The sequence below is a fragment of the Sebastes fasciatus genome, chromosome 11, assembly GCF_043250625.1.
Source record: "Sebastes fasciatus isolate fSebFas1 chromosome 11, fSebFas1.pri, whole genome shotgun sequence".
Taxonomy (NCBI): domain Eukaryota; kingdom Metazoa; phylum Chordata; class Actinopteri; order Perciformes; family Sebastidae; genus Sebastes; species Sebastes fasciatus.
The window spans coordinates 86,095-102,500 of NC_133805.1; the positions used below are offsets into that span (position 1 = coordinate 86,095).

Below are 16,406 nucleotides of genomic sequence, written 5' to 3' on the forward strand. Positions count from 1 at the left end.
TTTATACAGATGTGTGAATATATATTATGTTTATACGGATGTGTGAATATATATTATGTTTATACAGATGTGTGAATATATATTATGTTATACGGATGTGTGAATATATATTATGTTTATACGGATGTGTGAATATATATTATGTTTGTACAGATGTGTGAATATATATTATGTTTATACAGATGTGTGAATATATATGTTTATACAGATGTGTGAATATATGTGTTTATACAGATGTGTGAATATATATTATGTTTATACGGATGTGTGAATATATATTATGTTTGTACAGATGTGTGAATATATATTATGTTTATATATGTGCCTGTATTACGTTCTAGTGCCTGGTTTTTATGTGTGCGGGTTTTGAGACTAATCAAACGCCATATCACATATATATACTGGAAAAACAAAGTTAGTAAACTTGTGTTTGGGGGATTATTTCTCTGTTGTTACAATGCTAATGGTCATTGTATTTTACATCGTTGGAAAGCCTGTTTATTTACCTTCGCAATGATGTCCAACTTGTAAGGATCATGCATTTGTGGGATGAGCAGCACAGCTGATTATGTGGGTAGCGCCCAAGAAAAATTTGCCAAAATGCTCTGCCAATGGTAAACAGTGTATTGTCATAAGGCTACCAGGACGCCTGCAATGACTGCCCTTCCCCATCAGGCCCGTTTGCGCTGGTGTCAACAACAAAGATAATGGAACCTGAACATGTGGGGGAATGTCATGTTCAGTGATGAGTCCAGGTTCTGTCTGTGAAAGTTGGATGGCAGGTCAAAGTATGGAGACGACGTGGAGAACGCTATGCTGATTGTTGCACCGATGGAGTAACAGCTTTTGGTGGGGGCAGTGTCATGGTGGGGGGGGGGGCATCTCCCTCACTGGCAAAACAAGGCTTGTCATCATTGAAGGCCATCTCAATGCAGGGAGATATCGGGATGAGATTCTGCAGCCAGTGGCGATCCCATATCTCCACAATCTGGCACCTAACTTCATCCTCCAAGAAACAACGCCCCCCCCCACAGAGCCAGGGTTATCACAGACTACCTCCACAATGAGGGAGTAGAGAGAATGGAACGGCCTGTCAAGAGTCCAGACCTCAACCCAATTCAACATGTAGGATCAGCTTGGGCGTGCTGTACGTGTTAGAGTGACCAACACAACCACGCTGGCTGACCTGCAACCAATCCTGGTTGAGGAATGGAACGCCATCCCACAGCAACGTGTGACCAGGTTGGTGACCAGCATGAGGAGGAGGTGCCAGGCTGTTGTGGCTGCGTATGGATCTTCCACCGCTACTGAGGCTCCTGACGGTGGATTCAATCAATCAATATGTCTTGTTTGTTCCTTGTTACTGATAGAGACTTCAATCATCCACCAAACAACTCAAAACAAGAGTCAATACCAACAGGAGAATACACTGTTTACCATTGGCAGAGCATTTTGGCAAATTTTTCTTGGGCGTTACCCACATAATCAGCTGTGCTGCTCATCCCACAAATGCATGATCCTTACAAGTTGGACATCATTGTGAAGGTAAATAAACAGGCTTTCCAACCATGTAAAATACAATGACCATTAGCATTGTAACAACAGAGAAATAATCGACCAAACACAAGTTTCCGAACTTTGTTTTTCCAGTTTATATACATATACATATATATATATGTATATATATATACATATATATATATATATATACACACACATATGTACACATACATCACATACAGAATATACAAATACATCACATACATACACGCAACAAACGCTGTTGAAGGCTAACACTTAGAGTCGGTGTCTCTACTCTAATTTCAGCTATCAACTCTAGTGTGTATATAACAACTCTGGTGTTATATATTCACTCAACACACACAGTAACACAAAAAGATGTTACATGTTCACTCACCAGTTAACAGACAACAGTGTGCAGCAAAGAAAAACAGTCACAGAAAGTTACTGTGAAGTTCCAACAGTTGACTTAACCAACACACACATCTGTAAAATACTATAAATCACTGTTATCTATCAATCACTGTTATCTATCAATCACTGTCTATCAATCACTGTCTATCAATCACTGTTATCTATCAATCACTATGATCTATCACTCAGTGTTATCTATCAATCACTGTCTATCAATCACTGTTATCTATCAATCACTATGATCTATCACTCAGTGTTATCTATCAATCACTGTCTATCAATCACTGTTATCTATCAATCACTATCTATCAATCCCTGTCTATCAATCACTGTTATCTATCAATCACTATGATCTATCAATCACTGTTATCTATCAATCACTGTTATCTATCAATCACTATGATCTATCAATCAGTTATCTATCAATTACTATTATCTATCAATCACTATTATCTATCAATCACTATGATCTATCAATCACTGCTATCTATCAATCACTACGATCTATCAATCACTTTTATCTATCAATCACTGTTATCTATCAATCACTACGATCAATCAATCACTGTTATACATCAATCACTGTTATCCATCAATCAATCACTGTTATCAATAAATCACTGTTATCTATCAATAACTGTTATCTATAAAATCACTATTATCTATCAATCACTATGATCTATCAATCACTATGATCTATCAATCACTGTTATCTATCAATCACTACTATCTATCAATCACTACGATCTATCAATCACTACGATCTATCAATCACTACGATCAATCAATCACTGTTATCCATCAATCAATCACTGTTATCTATCAATCACTTTTATCTATAAATAACTTATCTATAAATAACTTATCTATAAAATCCCTATTATCTATCAATCACTGTTATCTATTAGTCACTATGATCTATCAATGACTTATCTATCTATTACTATTGTCTATCAATCACTGTTATCTATTAATCAATACAATCTATCAATCACTATGATCTATCAATCACTGTTATCTATCAATCACTATTATCTATAAATCACTGTTATCTATCAATCACTGTTATCTATCAATCACTATTATCTATCAATCACTGTTATCTATCAATCACTATTATCTATCAATCACTGTTATCAATCAATCAATCAATCAATCACTGTTATCTATCAATCACTGTTATCCATCAATCAATCACTGTTATCTATCAATCACAACGATCGTTGTTATACATCAATCACTGTTATCCATCCATCAATCAATCAATCACTGTTATCTATCAATCACTGTTATCTATCAATCACTATTATCTATCAATCACTGTTATCCATCAATCACTATTATCTATCAATCACTGTTATCAATCAATCAATCAATCAATCACTGTTATCTATCAATCACTGTTATCCATCAATCAATCACTGTTATCTATCAATCACAACGATCGTTGTTATACATCAATCACTGTTATCCATCAATCAATCAATCACTGTTATCTATCAATCACTGTTATCTATCAATCACTGTTATCCATCAATCAATCACTGTTATCTATCAATAACTGTTATACATCAATCACTGTTATCCATCAATCAATCACTGTTATCTATCAATCAATCACTGTTATCTATCAATAACTGTTATACATCAATCACTGTTATCAATCACTGTTATCTATCAATAACGACGATCGTTGTTATACATAAATCACTGTTATCCATCAATCAATCACTTATCTATCAATCAATCACTGTTATCTATCAATAACTGTTATACATCAATCACTGTTATCCATCAATCAATCAATCACTGTTATCTATCAATCACTGTTATCTATCAATCACTGTTATCCATCAATCAATCACTGTTATCTATCAATCAATCACTGTTATCTATCAATAACTGTTATACATCAATCACTGTTATCCATCAATCAATCACTGTTATCTATCAATCACTGTTATCCATCATCAATCACTGTTATCTATCAATCACTGTTATCCATCAATCAATCAATCACTATTATCTATCAATCACTGTTATCCATCAATCAATCACTATTATCAATCAATCACTTATCTATCAATCACTACGATCTCAATCACTACGATCTATCAATCACTGTTATCTATCTATCACTGTTATCTATCAATCACTGTTATCTATTAATCACTATGATCTATCAATCACTGTTATCTATCTATCACTATTATCTATTAATCACTATGATCTATCAATCACTATTATCTATCTATCACTTATCTATCAATCACTATGATCTATCAATCACTTTTATCTGTCTATCACTATTATCTATCAATCACTGTTATCTATTAATCACTATGATCTATCAATCACTATTATTTATCTATCACTATTATCTATCAATCACTATTATCCATCAATCACTACGATCTATCAATCACTACGATCTATCAATCACTATGATCTATCAATCACTGTTCTCTATCTATCACTGTTATAGATCTACCTGTGTTGGAGATCTGGATCAATTGAGGACTAGATCTACCTGTGATGGAGATCTGGATCAATTAAGGACTAGATCTACCTGTGATGGAGATCTGGATCAATTGAGGACTAGATCTACCTGTGATGGAGATCTGGATCAATTAAGGATTAGATCTACCCGTGTTGGAGATCTGGATCAATTGAGGTCTAGATCTACCTGTGATGGAGATCTGGATCAATTAAGGACTAGATCTACCTGTGTTGGAGATCTGGATCAATTGAGGACTAGATCTACCCGTGTTGGAGATCTGGATCAATTGAGAACTAGATCTACCTGTGTTGGAGATCTGGATCAATTGAGGACTAGATCTACCTGTGTTGGAGATCTGGATCAATTGAGGACTAGATCTACCTGTGTTGGACATCTGGATGAATTAAGGACTAGATCTACCCGTGTTGGAGATCTGGATCAATTGAGGACTAGATCTACCTGTGATGGAGATCTGGATGAATTAAGGACTAGATCTACCCGTGTTGGAGATCTGGATCAATTGAGAACTAGATCTACCTGTGTTGGAGATCTGGATGAATTAAGGACTAGATCTACCCGTGTTGGAGATCTGGATCAATTGAGGACTAGATCTACCTGTGATGGAGATCTGGATGAATTAACGACTAGATCTACCCGTGTTGGAGATCTGGATCAATTGAGAACTAGATCTACCTGTGTTGGAGATCTGGATGAATTAAGGACTAGATCTACCTGTGTTGGAGATCTGGATGAATTAAGGACTAGATCTACCTGTGATGGAGATCTGGATCAATTGAGGACTAGATCTACCTGTGTTGGACATCTGGATGAATTAAGGACTAGATCTACCCGTGTTGGAGATCTGGATCAATTGAGGACTAGATCTACCTGTGTTGGAGATCTGGATGAATTAAGGACTAGATCTACCCGTGTTGGAGATCTGGATCAATTGAGGACTAGATCTACCTGTGATGGAGATCTGGATCAATTGAGGACTAGATCTACCTGTGATGGAGATCTGGATCAATTGAGGACTAGATCTACCTGTGATGGAGATCTGGATCAATTGAGGACTAGATCTACCTGTGTTGGAGATCTGGATCAATTAAGGACTAGATCTACCTGTGTTGGAGATCTGGATCAATTGAGGACTAGATCTACCTGTGATGGAGATCTGGATCCAGTTTGGACTAGATCTACCTGTGATGGAGATCTGGATCCAGTTAGGACTAGATCTACCCGTGATGGAGATCTGGATCCAGTTAGGATTAGATCTACCTGAAGATCTGGGTCAAGTATGGGTAACATCTACCTGTGATGGAGATCTGGATCCAGTTAGATTTAGATCTAACTGTGATGTGAATCTGGAGTAGATCTACCTGTATAGGGGATTTGGGCCGTGGTGGTCCAGGTGATACAGGGCGGAGCATGTGATTTGAGCTGGCGTCTGGACTCTCAGGTGGACTCTCATCTTCTGGTGGTGATGGGGTTCTGGCAAGTCGCAGTGGTCCTGTATCACTGAGGGAAGAGACAGAAACCACATGATCACATGTTTTCAGAGTCTTCTGATTGGCTAGACAGTGTCAGATGTTACAAACAAACACTGTATCGCAGGTAGATCTACCCGTATCGCAGGTAGATCTACCCGTATCGCAGGTAGATCTACCCGTATCGCTGGTAGATCTACCCGTATCGCAGGTAGATATACCCGTATCGCAGGTAAATCTACCCGTATCGCTGGTAGATCTACCCGTATCGCAGGTAGATCTACCCGTATCGCTGGTAGATCTACCCGTATCGCAGGTAGATATACCCGTATCGCAGGTAAATCTACCCGTATCGCTGGTAGATCTACCCGTATCGCTGGTAGATATACCCGTATCGCTGGTAGATCTACCCGTATCGCTGGTAGAGCTACCCGTATCGCTGGTAGATCTACCCGTATCGCTGGTAGATCTACCCGTATCGCTGGTAGATCTACCCGTATCGCAGGTAAATCTACCCGTATCGCAGGTAGATCTACCCGTATCGCTGGTAGATCTACCCGTATCGCTGGTAGATCTAACCGTATCGCAGGTAGATCTACCCGTATCGCTGGTAGATCTAACCGTATCGCTGGTAGATCTACCCGTATCGCAGGTAGATCTACCCGTATCGCAGGTAGATCTACCCGTATCGCAGGTAGAGCTACCCGTATCGCTGGTAGAGCTACCCGTATCGCTGGTAGAGCTACCCGTATCGCTGGTAGATCTACCCGTATCGCTGGTAGATCTACCCGTATCGCAGGTAGAGCTACCCGTATCGCAGGTAGATCTACCCGTATCGCAGGTAGATCTACCCGTATCGCAGGTAGAGCTACCCGTATCGCTGGTAGATCTACCCGTATCGCTGGTAGATCTACCCGTATCGCAGGTAGATGTACCCGTATCGCTGGTAGATCTACCCGTATCGCAGGTAGAGCTACCCGTATCGCTGGTAGAGCTACCCGTATTGCAGGTAGAGCTACCCGTATCGCAGGTAGATCTACCCGTATTGCAGGTAGAGCTACCCGTATCGCTGGTAGAGCTACCCGTATCGCTGGTAGAGCTACCCGTATCGCAGGTAGATCTACCCGTATTGCAGGTAGAGCTACCCGTATCGCTGGTAGAGCTACCCGTATCGCAGGTAGATCTACCCGTATTGCAGGTAGATATACCCGTATCGCTGGTAGATCTACCCGTATCGCAGGTAGATCTACCCGTATCGCTGGTAGATCTACCCGTATTGCAGGTAGATCTACCCGTATCGCTGGTAGATCTACCCGTATCGCTGGTAGAGCTACCCGTATCGCTGGTAGAGCTACCCGTATCGCTGGTAGATCTACCCGTATCGCAGGTAGATCTACCCGTATCGCAGGTAGATCTACCCGTATCGCTGGTAGATCTACCCGTATCGCTGGTAGATCTACCCGTATCGCTGGTAGATCTACCCGTATCGCTGGTAGATCTACCCGTATCGCTGGTAGATATACCCGTATCGCTGGTAGATCTACCCGTATTGCAGGTAGATCTACCCGTATCGCTGGTAGATCTACCCGTATCGCTGGTAGATCTACCCGTATCGCTGGTAGATCTACCCGTATCGCTGGTAGATCTACCCGTATCGCTGGTAGATATACCCGTATCGCTGGTAGAGCTACCCGTATCGCTGGTAGATCTACCCGTATTGCAGGTAGATCTACCCGTATCGCTGGTAGATCTACCCGTATCGCAGGTAGATCTACCCGTATCGCTGGTAGATCTACCCGTATCGCAGGTAGATCTACCCGTATCGCTGGTAGATCTACTCGTATCGCTGGTAGAGCTACCCGTATCGCTGGTAGATCTACCCGTATTGCAGGTAGATCTACCCGTATCGCTGGTAGATATACCCGTATTGCAGGTAGATCTACCCGTATCGCAGGTAGATCTACCCGTATCGCAGGTAGATCTACCCGTATCGCAGGTAGATCTACCAGTATCGCAGGTAGATCTACATTAAGCTGATTATCACAGTGAAAACTGTCACTGACCTCGGAGCTCCTTGGATGGTGAACATCTTATCGGAGTGCTGCTCACTCAGTTTGGTCATGACTTCATAAAGTTGCCTACACACCTGGAGGGTAACAGAAACAAAATAAAGTGAAGTTATTTTTCAGTTCAGTTCACCTTTGTATGAAATGTGAGTTTCACACTTTACCAGGTAACCCCACCCTCCTCACCAGAGAGATCTCGCGGTGAAACTTGGCCTCCAGATTGGTAACACACTTATAGGTGCTGATGTAGAAGCCGACCCGGCTGCAGAGCAGAAAGTAACAGAGTTGGTGATTTCATGTCATTGTTTTTCTCCAGATGGTTGAAACATTGTTGATTAAGCACATTTTATAACAGATTTGTATTTGGAAAAGTCAGTCAGCTCATAAACATCTAATAATAAGACAACTGAACATTAAGAGAGAATCAAGGATCTGTTTTATTATTATTCTTTAATCAATAAGGAGTGTTACTAGAAGCTGACTCAGGTCTATCATCAGGGAGGATTGTTTGATTCAGCCACATGTTGTGATCAGAGTTACAGAGAATCATTCAGCCTCAACAACACTCTGCTGCTGACCCTGAATCAGTTCAGGCTGCTTCAAACACGGCAGTTAAAGACTGAATTCATTCATTCATCAGCAACACCCGGGAAATCAGCCCAGCCCACATCCTCATCAGTTAGTGAGTTTATGAGCTGGGTTGACTGGATGAACTCACTATTAGATGTGTTTCCAGTATACAGGGAACCGTGTAAAGACTCTCAGTTACACTTTACACCTTACATTAAAATGTGTTTTGGGCCGGGTAGGATTTCACCCGCAGCCCTGTCTGGCCTTGATGCCCTTCTGAAAATCGTATGCCCATTGATGCCCTGCCCACACTACCCGAGCTGATTTTCTCCTCTGCCTCTTTCCTGTGGTTTAGGGTTAGTATAGTTATATATATAATATGGTTTTTAAACACCAGCGTCTTTTGTTGAGATTCTGAATTTTTTATGGGAATCATCAAGTGAAACACTGTGCACATAGCGTTAGGGTTTCGGCCTGTTGGACTACACGCCAGTGGAAGAACAATCCATTAAGCACTTTTATTATTACTGCCACTTGGTCACTTTAAGACTTATTTCCACCCACGTAGACCTAATTCTTGTATGTTGATTGAAAATGAAGAAGAAGAATAGATGCCACAATGCGTCCCTGACCACCTCTGCAGGTGGTTCGGCCGATCGGATCATAATCCGTCCTCAATGTGTTTTGAGTGCATTTACACCTGTACTTTCATGTGGTCGAGCACTATCCGACTGCAATCGGATCACTTCCCGTTTAGCATTAACAAAGCATAATGTCATGGTGTCAGGCAGGTGTGTATGAGATCTCACTCACCCGTCCCAGAGACTTGGCAGTTCATCCTGCAGACCGACGTTCAACTCATCAAACACTTTCTGAGCCTTTTTCAATTCTTCTTCTGCCTTCAAACAATAACATGTCTGTTTAACAGAATGAACTCCATAAAATACCTGAACAGGTGACAAAGAGCACCTGAACAGGCGGTATAACACCTGGACCATTAAGTTCTAACCACCATGTTTTATCACAGACAAGTGGACTCACCTTCATCATCTTGCGGTCGTTCTTCATCCCTGATATCGTCAGAGTTTCAACGTGATGACGAGCGCTGTCGTAGTCGATGAGTTTCCGACTTCTTTTAGCCACACGAGTCTGAAGTGCCACAAATTTTCAGTTGTTAGATGATGAATCAGTTTCCACACCAACACTGTAAAATATTTTGTAATCAAAAGACAAACTGTTTGTTACTTTGAGGTCTGGAAACTGTAGCAGGTACTCGTCCAGGTTCAGCAGCGTCGAGTCCACCAGTTTGTTATGAAAATCTTCCCACATTGCATCACAGTCCTGCAGGAAACACACAACAACTCACGTTGTCATAGCGACACATCAGAACTTTGAAATTATTCTGTACGATCTACGATACCAAGGGTCGGCATGCCTAGGTCCCTGCATTTGCCTGCCCCACATGGGTTAAATCCCGGCCGGCAGACAGACCGGAGCTCCACTCCCAGGTCCGGCTGTTCCAGGCGAGGTTATGTAGATCCGTTGTGGCCGATTCATAAATTCAGACTATAGCTCTTAGTCTTAGTCTCTTAGTCTGGATCACTTTGCCTTGGGATACCCTGTTGGAGAAGCTTTTGCCCCCGACAACACAGCTCCCAGGGTCACGGGGACACACAAACCCCTCCACCACAATATGGTGGTGATTATCGGAGAGGAAAATGATCAAATTATTCTGTTTAATAGTTTTTCTGTCCATTTCTCTTGAATGTAACGTCACCAGTTACATTTAAAACACAACTATCAAAAAGCAGTTGATCATGAAGGAGTGTTTGTGATTAACCCAAACATGGAAACATGTTTACTTTGAAAATAATAAAGTTTTGAAGTGTATTGCTTGTTCCCGGTGCTGAAATATTTAAGAAACTGAAAATCAGAACCAGTGTTTCAGTTCAGCTACTAGTGACGACCTGCACACCTGGACACCTGCGTTTGTCAAGTTTGTGTGATATGTTCAGGTGTCGTCCTGTCGTGTGGGAGACTTATGACTCTGACCTTCCCAATGACCATGACGTCATCTTTTCCGTGCCAGTCTGGTTCATAGACTTCATGCAGAGACTGTGTCAGGTTGATGGAGGCCTGCTGCATCCCTGCAGGGACACCAACACAGTCAGTAATATGTTTTATATATGACATATGATATAAGTGGAAGAATAAAGACTCTTTCTCACCTTTAATGGCAGACATGTAGGCCTTCATCTCCCTCTGCAGCCGAGAGCCTTCAGACTGACAGAACACACACATTACTGGTTAATAACACCGACACATACACATGAATATATATAATATATAATAACAGTTATGTCCTTCTGCTTTGGGGAATCTTGATGGCTTCCTGTTTTCCTACAGAACAACTTTCTGGTGTTTTTTGCTTTAACTGATGAATCTGCAGTCGGGTTCATGTCAGTCAAAGATGAACTGAACCACAGTGACTGTCGACCCTGAAGGAAACATCACTGATGGACGGAGCTGAGCATCACCACTAAAATATAGACTAAACAGACTTAAATACAGAACAAACTGACTTAAATACAACCTAAACAGACTAAAATACAAACTAAACAGACTGAAATACAGACTAAACAGACTGAAATACAGACTAAACAGACTAAAATACAAACTAAACAGACTTAAATACAGAACAAACTGACTAAAATACAAACTAAACAGACTAAAATACAACCTAAACAGACTAAAATACAAACTAAACAGACTAAACAGTAAACTAGACCTAGTCTGTGTCAGTTATCTCTAAGGTCTAGACCTAGTCTGTGTCAGTTATCTTTAAGGTCTAGACCTAGTCTGTGTCAGTTATCTTTAAGGTCTAGACCTAGTCTGTGTCAGTTATCTTTAAGGTCTAGACCTGGTCTGTGTCAGTTATCTTTAAGGTCTAGACCTGGTCTGTGTCAGTTATCTTTAAGGTCTAGACCTGGTCTGTGTCAGTTATCTTTAAGGTCTAGACCTGGTCCGTGTCAGTTATCTTTAAGGTCTAGACCTGGTCCGTGTTAGTTATCTTTAACGTCTAGACCTGGTCTGTGTCAGTTATCTTTAAGGTCAAGACCTGGTCCGTGTCAGTTATCTTTAAGGTCTAGACCTGGTCTGTGTCAGTTATCTTTAAGGTCTAGACCTGGTCTGTGTCAGTTATCTTTAAGGTCTAGACCTGGTCTGTGTCAGTTATCTCTAAGGTCTAGACCTGGTCTGTGTCAGTTATCTTTAAGGTCTAGACCTGGTCTGTGTCAGTTATCTTTAAGGTCTAGACCTGGTCTGTGTCAGTTATCTTTAAGGTCTAGACCTGGTCTGTGTCAGTTATCTTTAAGGTCTAGACCTGGTCTGTGTCAGTTATCTTTAAGGTCTAGACCTGGTCTGTGTCAGTTATCTTTAAGGTCTAGACCTGGTCTGTGTCAGTTATCTTTAAGGTCTAGACCTGGTCTGTGTCAGTTATCTCTAAGGTCTAGACCTGGTCTGTGTCAGTTATCTTTAAGGTCTAGACCTGGTCTGTGTCAGTTATCTTTAAGGTCTAGACCTGGTCTGTGTCAGTTATCTCTAAGGTCTAGACCTGGTCTGTGTCAGTTATCTTTAAGGTCTAGACCTGGTCTGTGTCAGTTATCTTTAAGGTCTAGACCTGGTCTGTGTCAGTTATCTTTAAGGTCTAGACCTGGTCTGTGTCAGTTATCTTTAAGGTCTAGACCTGGTCTGTGTCAGTTATCTTTAAGGTCTAGACCTGGTCTGTGTCAGTTATCTTTAAGGTCTAGACCTGGTCTGTGTCAGTTATCTCTAAGGTCTAGACCTGGTCTGTGTCAGTTATCTCTAAGGTCTAGACCTGGTCTGTGTCAGTTATCTTTAAGGTCTAGACCTGGTCTGTGTCAGTTATCTTTAAGGTCTAGACCTGGTCTGTGTCAGTTATCTCTAAGGTCTAGACCTGGTCTGTGTCAGTTATCTTTAAGGTCTAGACCTGGTCTGTGTCAGTTATCTCTAAGGTCTAGACCTGGTCTGTGTCAGTTATCTTTAAGGTCTAGACCTGGTCTGTGTCAGTTATCTTTAAGGTCTAGACCTGGTCTGTGTCAGTTATCTCTAAGGTCTAGACCTGGTCTGTGTCAGTTATCTTTAAGGTCTAGACCTGGTCTGTGTCAGTTATCTTTAAGGTCTAGACCTGGTCTGTGTCAGTTATCTCTAAGGTCTAGACCTGGTCTGTGTCAGTTATCTCTAAGGTCTAGACCTGGTCTGTGTCAGTTATCTCTAAGGTCTAGACCTGGTCTGTGTCAGTTATCTCTAAGGTCTAGACCTGGTCTGTGTCAGTTATCTCTAAGGTCTAGACCTGGTCTGTGTCAGTTATCTCTAAGGTCTAGACCTGGTCTGTGTCAGTTATCTCTAAGGTCTAGACCTGGTCTGTGTCAGTTATCTCTAAGGTCTAGACCTGGTCTGTGTCAGTTATCTCTAAGGTCTAGTATATCCATTTACGACAGACTATCGGAGCAGAAATGAGGCTTGTGCATGAGCCCAGTTCCACAATGATTGAGAATTATAAAACAGAATCAAGCGTATGTGCGTCTTTAGAAATCTGCACATGTGTGTGTTTGTGCGGGTTAACCCTGACCCTACACACAGGCTTAGTGGTGAATCTCGTTGAGTTTCATGCGCTCCCGGTGCTCAGGTGAGTTAGGTATTTGCTGTAGTGTGTCCACGCTGAAAGTGGTTTACAGAAAAACAAACTGTATGACGTCTGTAAACATCTCTCACCTCCTGTCTCCTGAAGTTGATGACCACTTGTTCAAACTGCTCATCTTTGGTCTCGTCTGCTTTTCCCAGTTTCTGCAGCACCTGAGAAATCATAAAATTATACCGATTTATAACTGCTGACATGAAATACTGACACCTCTAAAGCAAATATGTTGTATTTTTACAGTTATTCAGATTACTTTGTTCCTTCTAAACATCATCAACATACATGTGACTGAGTGCAAGATAAGAAACATGTTTATTATTAATAATTCATATATAAAACAATAAGCAACATCAGAAAAACTAAAGTATTAAAAGACCTGTCAGCATTCCAGTGATGTGGTTATAATTAGTTTGTTTGAGACAAAGATGTTGGTAAACATTGTTTTCATCATGAAGAACATAACTGCAGCTTGACGTCTCAGTTTGTGTTGAAGAGAGTGAAACAGGAAACAGGCCTCCACATTAGAAACAAGCAGAGAAACAGAGCTGCCTTGAAAACGGAGAGCTGTGAAGCAGCTCGGTTCACATCCACTCGGACATATGCTTCATATTTAATAGGCTCAGTGTGTCCGGGCTCAGTGTCCGGGCTCAGTGCGTCCGGGATTATGGTGTCCGGGCTCAGTGCGTCCGGGCTCAGTGTCTTGGCTCAGTGCGTCCGGGCTCAGTGTCAGGCCTCAGTGTCCGGGCTCAGTGTGTCAGGCCTCAGTGTCCGGGCTCAGTGTGTCAGGCCTCAGTGTCCGGGCTCAGTGTGTCAGGCCTCAGTGTCCGGGCTCAGTGTGTCAGGCCTCAGTGTCCGGGCTCAGTGTGTCAGGCCTCAGTGTCCGGGCTCAGTGTGTCAGGCCTCAGTGTCCGGGCTCAGTGCGTCCGGGCTCAGTGTCTTGGCTCAGTGCGTCCGGGCTCAGTGTCTTGGCTCAGTGTGTCCGGGCTCAGTGTGTCCGGGCTCAATGTGTCCGGGCTCAGTGCGTCCGGGCTCAGTGCGTCCGGGCTCAGTGCGTCCGGGCTCAGTGTGTCCGGGCTCAGTGCGTCCGGGCTCAGTGCGTCCGGGCTCAGTGTGTCCGGGCTCAGTGTGTCCGGGCTCAATGTGTCCGGGCTCAGTGCGTCCGGGCTCAGTGTGTCTTGGCTCAATGCGTCCGGGCTCAGTGCGTCCGGGCTCAGTGCGTCCGGGCTCAGTGCGTCCGGGCTCAGTGCGTCCGGGCTCAGTGCGTCCGGGCTCAGTGCGTCCGGGCTCAGTGCGTCCGGGCTCAGTGTCTTGGCTCAATGTGTCCGGGCTCAGTGTGTCCGGGATTAGTGTCCGGGTTCACGGACTGAGCCTGAACTCAGCATGTTCTGAAGCAGATGTTCATTAGTGTTTCACGTCAAAAACAGGCATCTTCCCAGATGTTTATGAAACAGATGTTGTAGAAGCCTTACTAAAGAAACAAGATGTAGATGTTGATGCTCTGACCAGCTGTAGGCCGACATCCATCCTCCCATTAATTATAAAGATAATAATAATAATAATAATAATAATAAACTCCTCTGGGGCCTGTTTCACAAAAGCAGAATAAAGATATCCAGGATAAGAGAGAAAGCGATCCTTGACCTAGTCTAGTCAGTTCATCCTGGCTTAATTGGATTCACGAAGGCCAAGACAGACTGAGGAGAGACTAGGTTGAACCAGACTGAGGAGGAGAGACTAGGTTGAACCAGACTGAGGAGAGACTAGGTTGAACCAGACTGAGGAGGAGAGACTAGGTTGAACCAGACTGAGGAGGAGAGACTAGGTTGAACCAGACTGAGGAGAGACTAGGTTGAACCAGGCTGAGGAGAGACTAGGTTGAACCAGACTGAAGAGAGACTAGGTTGAACCAGACTGAGGAGGAGAGACTAGGTTGAACCAGACTGAAGAGAGACTAGGTTGAACCAGACTGAGGAGAGACTAGGTTGAACCAGACTGAGGAGGAGAGACTAGGTTGAACCAGACTGAGGAGGAGAGACTAGGTTGAACCAGACTGAGGAGGAGAGACTAGGTTGAACCAGACTGAAGAGAGACTAGGTTGAACCAGACTGAGGAGAGACTAGGTTGAACCAGACTGAGGAGGAGAGACTAGGTTGAACCAGACTGAGGAGGAGAGACTAGGTTGAACCAGACTGAGGAAGAGACTAGTTGAACCAGACTGTGAGGAGGAGAGACTAGGTTGAACCAGACTGAGGGAGAGACTAGGTTGAACCAGACTGAGGAGGAGAGACTAGGTTGAACCAGACTGAGGAGGGAGAGACTAGGTTGAACCAGACTGAGGAGAGACTAGGTTGAACCAGACTGAGGAGGAGAGACTAGGTTGAACCAGACTGAGGAGAGACTAGGTTGAACCAGACTGAGGAGGAGAGACTAGGTTTGAACCAGACTGAAGAGAGACTAGGTTGAACCAGACTGAGGAGGAGAGACTAGGTGAACCAGACTGAGGAGGAGAGACTAGGTTGAACCAGACTGAGGAGGAGAGACTAGGTTGAACCAGGCTGAGGAGAGACTAGGTTGAACCAGACTGAAGAGGAGAGACTAGGTTGAACCAGACTGAAGAGAGACTAGGTTGAACCAGGCTGAGGAGAGACTAGGTTGAACCAGACTGAGGAGGAGAGACTAGGTTGAACCAGACTGAAGGAGAGACTAGGTTGAACCAGGCTGAGGAGAGACTAGGTGAACCAGACTGAGGAGAGACTAGGTTGAACCAGGACTGAGGAGAGACTAGGTTGAACCAGACTGAGGAGGAGAGACTAGGTTGAACCAGACTGAAGAGAGACTAGGTTGAACCAGGCTGAGGAGAGACTAGGTTGAACCAGACTGAGGAGAGACTAGGTTGAACCAGACTGAAGGAGAGACTAGGTTGAACCAGACTGAAGAGAGACTAGGTTGAACCAGACTGAGGAGGAGAGACTAGGTTGGAACCAGACTGAGGAGGAGAGACTAGGTTGAACCAGACTGAGGAGGAGAGACTAGGTTGAACCAGGCTGAGGAGAGACTAGGTTGAACCAGACTGAAGAGGAGAGACTAGGTTGAACAGACTGAAGAGAGACTAGGTTGAACCAGGCTGA

The 16,406-nt window shown here is 43.0% G+C and overlaps 1 protein-coding gene across 8 annotated transcripts in view; it reads right to left on the bottom strand.

Annotated features, from left to right (window-relative positions):
* Positions 1-16,406, bottom strand: part of amph (amphiphysin) — a 41,035-nt gene that overhangs the window by 23,029 nt on the left and 1,600 nt on the right. For all 8 annotated transcript variants that reach the window (XM_074649765.1, XM_074649762.1, XM_074649768.1 and 5 more), the window contains exons 2-10: positions 13,353-13,433; positions 10,787-10,841; positions 10,611-10,705; positions 9,804-9,899; positions 9,600-9,707; positions 9,372-9,457; positions 8,175-8,250; positions 7,986-8,068; positions 5,815-5,953 (exon numbers count right to left, since the gene is read on the bottom strand). In XM_074649765.1, coding sequence (XP_074505866.1) covers positions 5,815-5,953; positions 7,986-8,068; positions 8,175-8,250; positions 9,372-9,457; positions 9,600-9,707; positions 9,804-9,899; positions 10,611-10,705; positions 10,787-10,841; positions 13,353-13,433 — 819 coding nt within the window. The remainder of the gene's footprint in view (positions 1-5,814; positions 5,954-7,985; positions 8,069-8,174; positions 8,251-9,371; positions 9,458-9,599; positions 9,708-9,803; positions 9,900-10,610; positions 10,706-10,786; positions 10,842-13,352; positions 13,434-16,406) is intronic.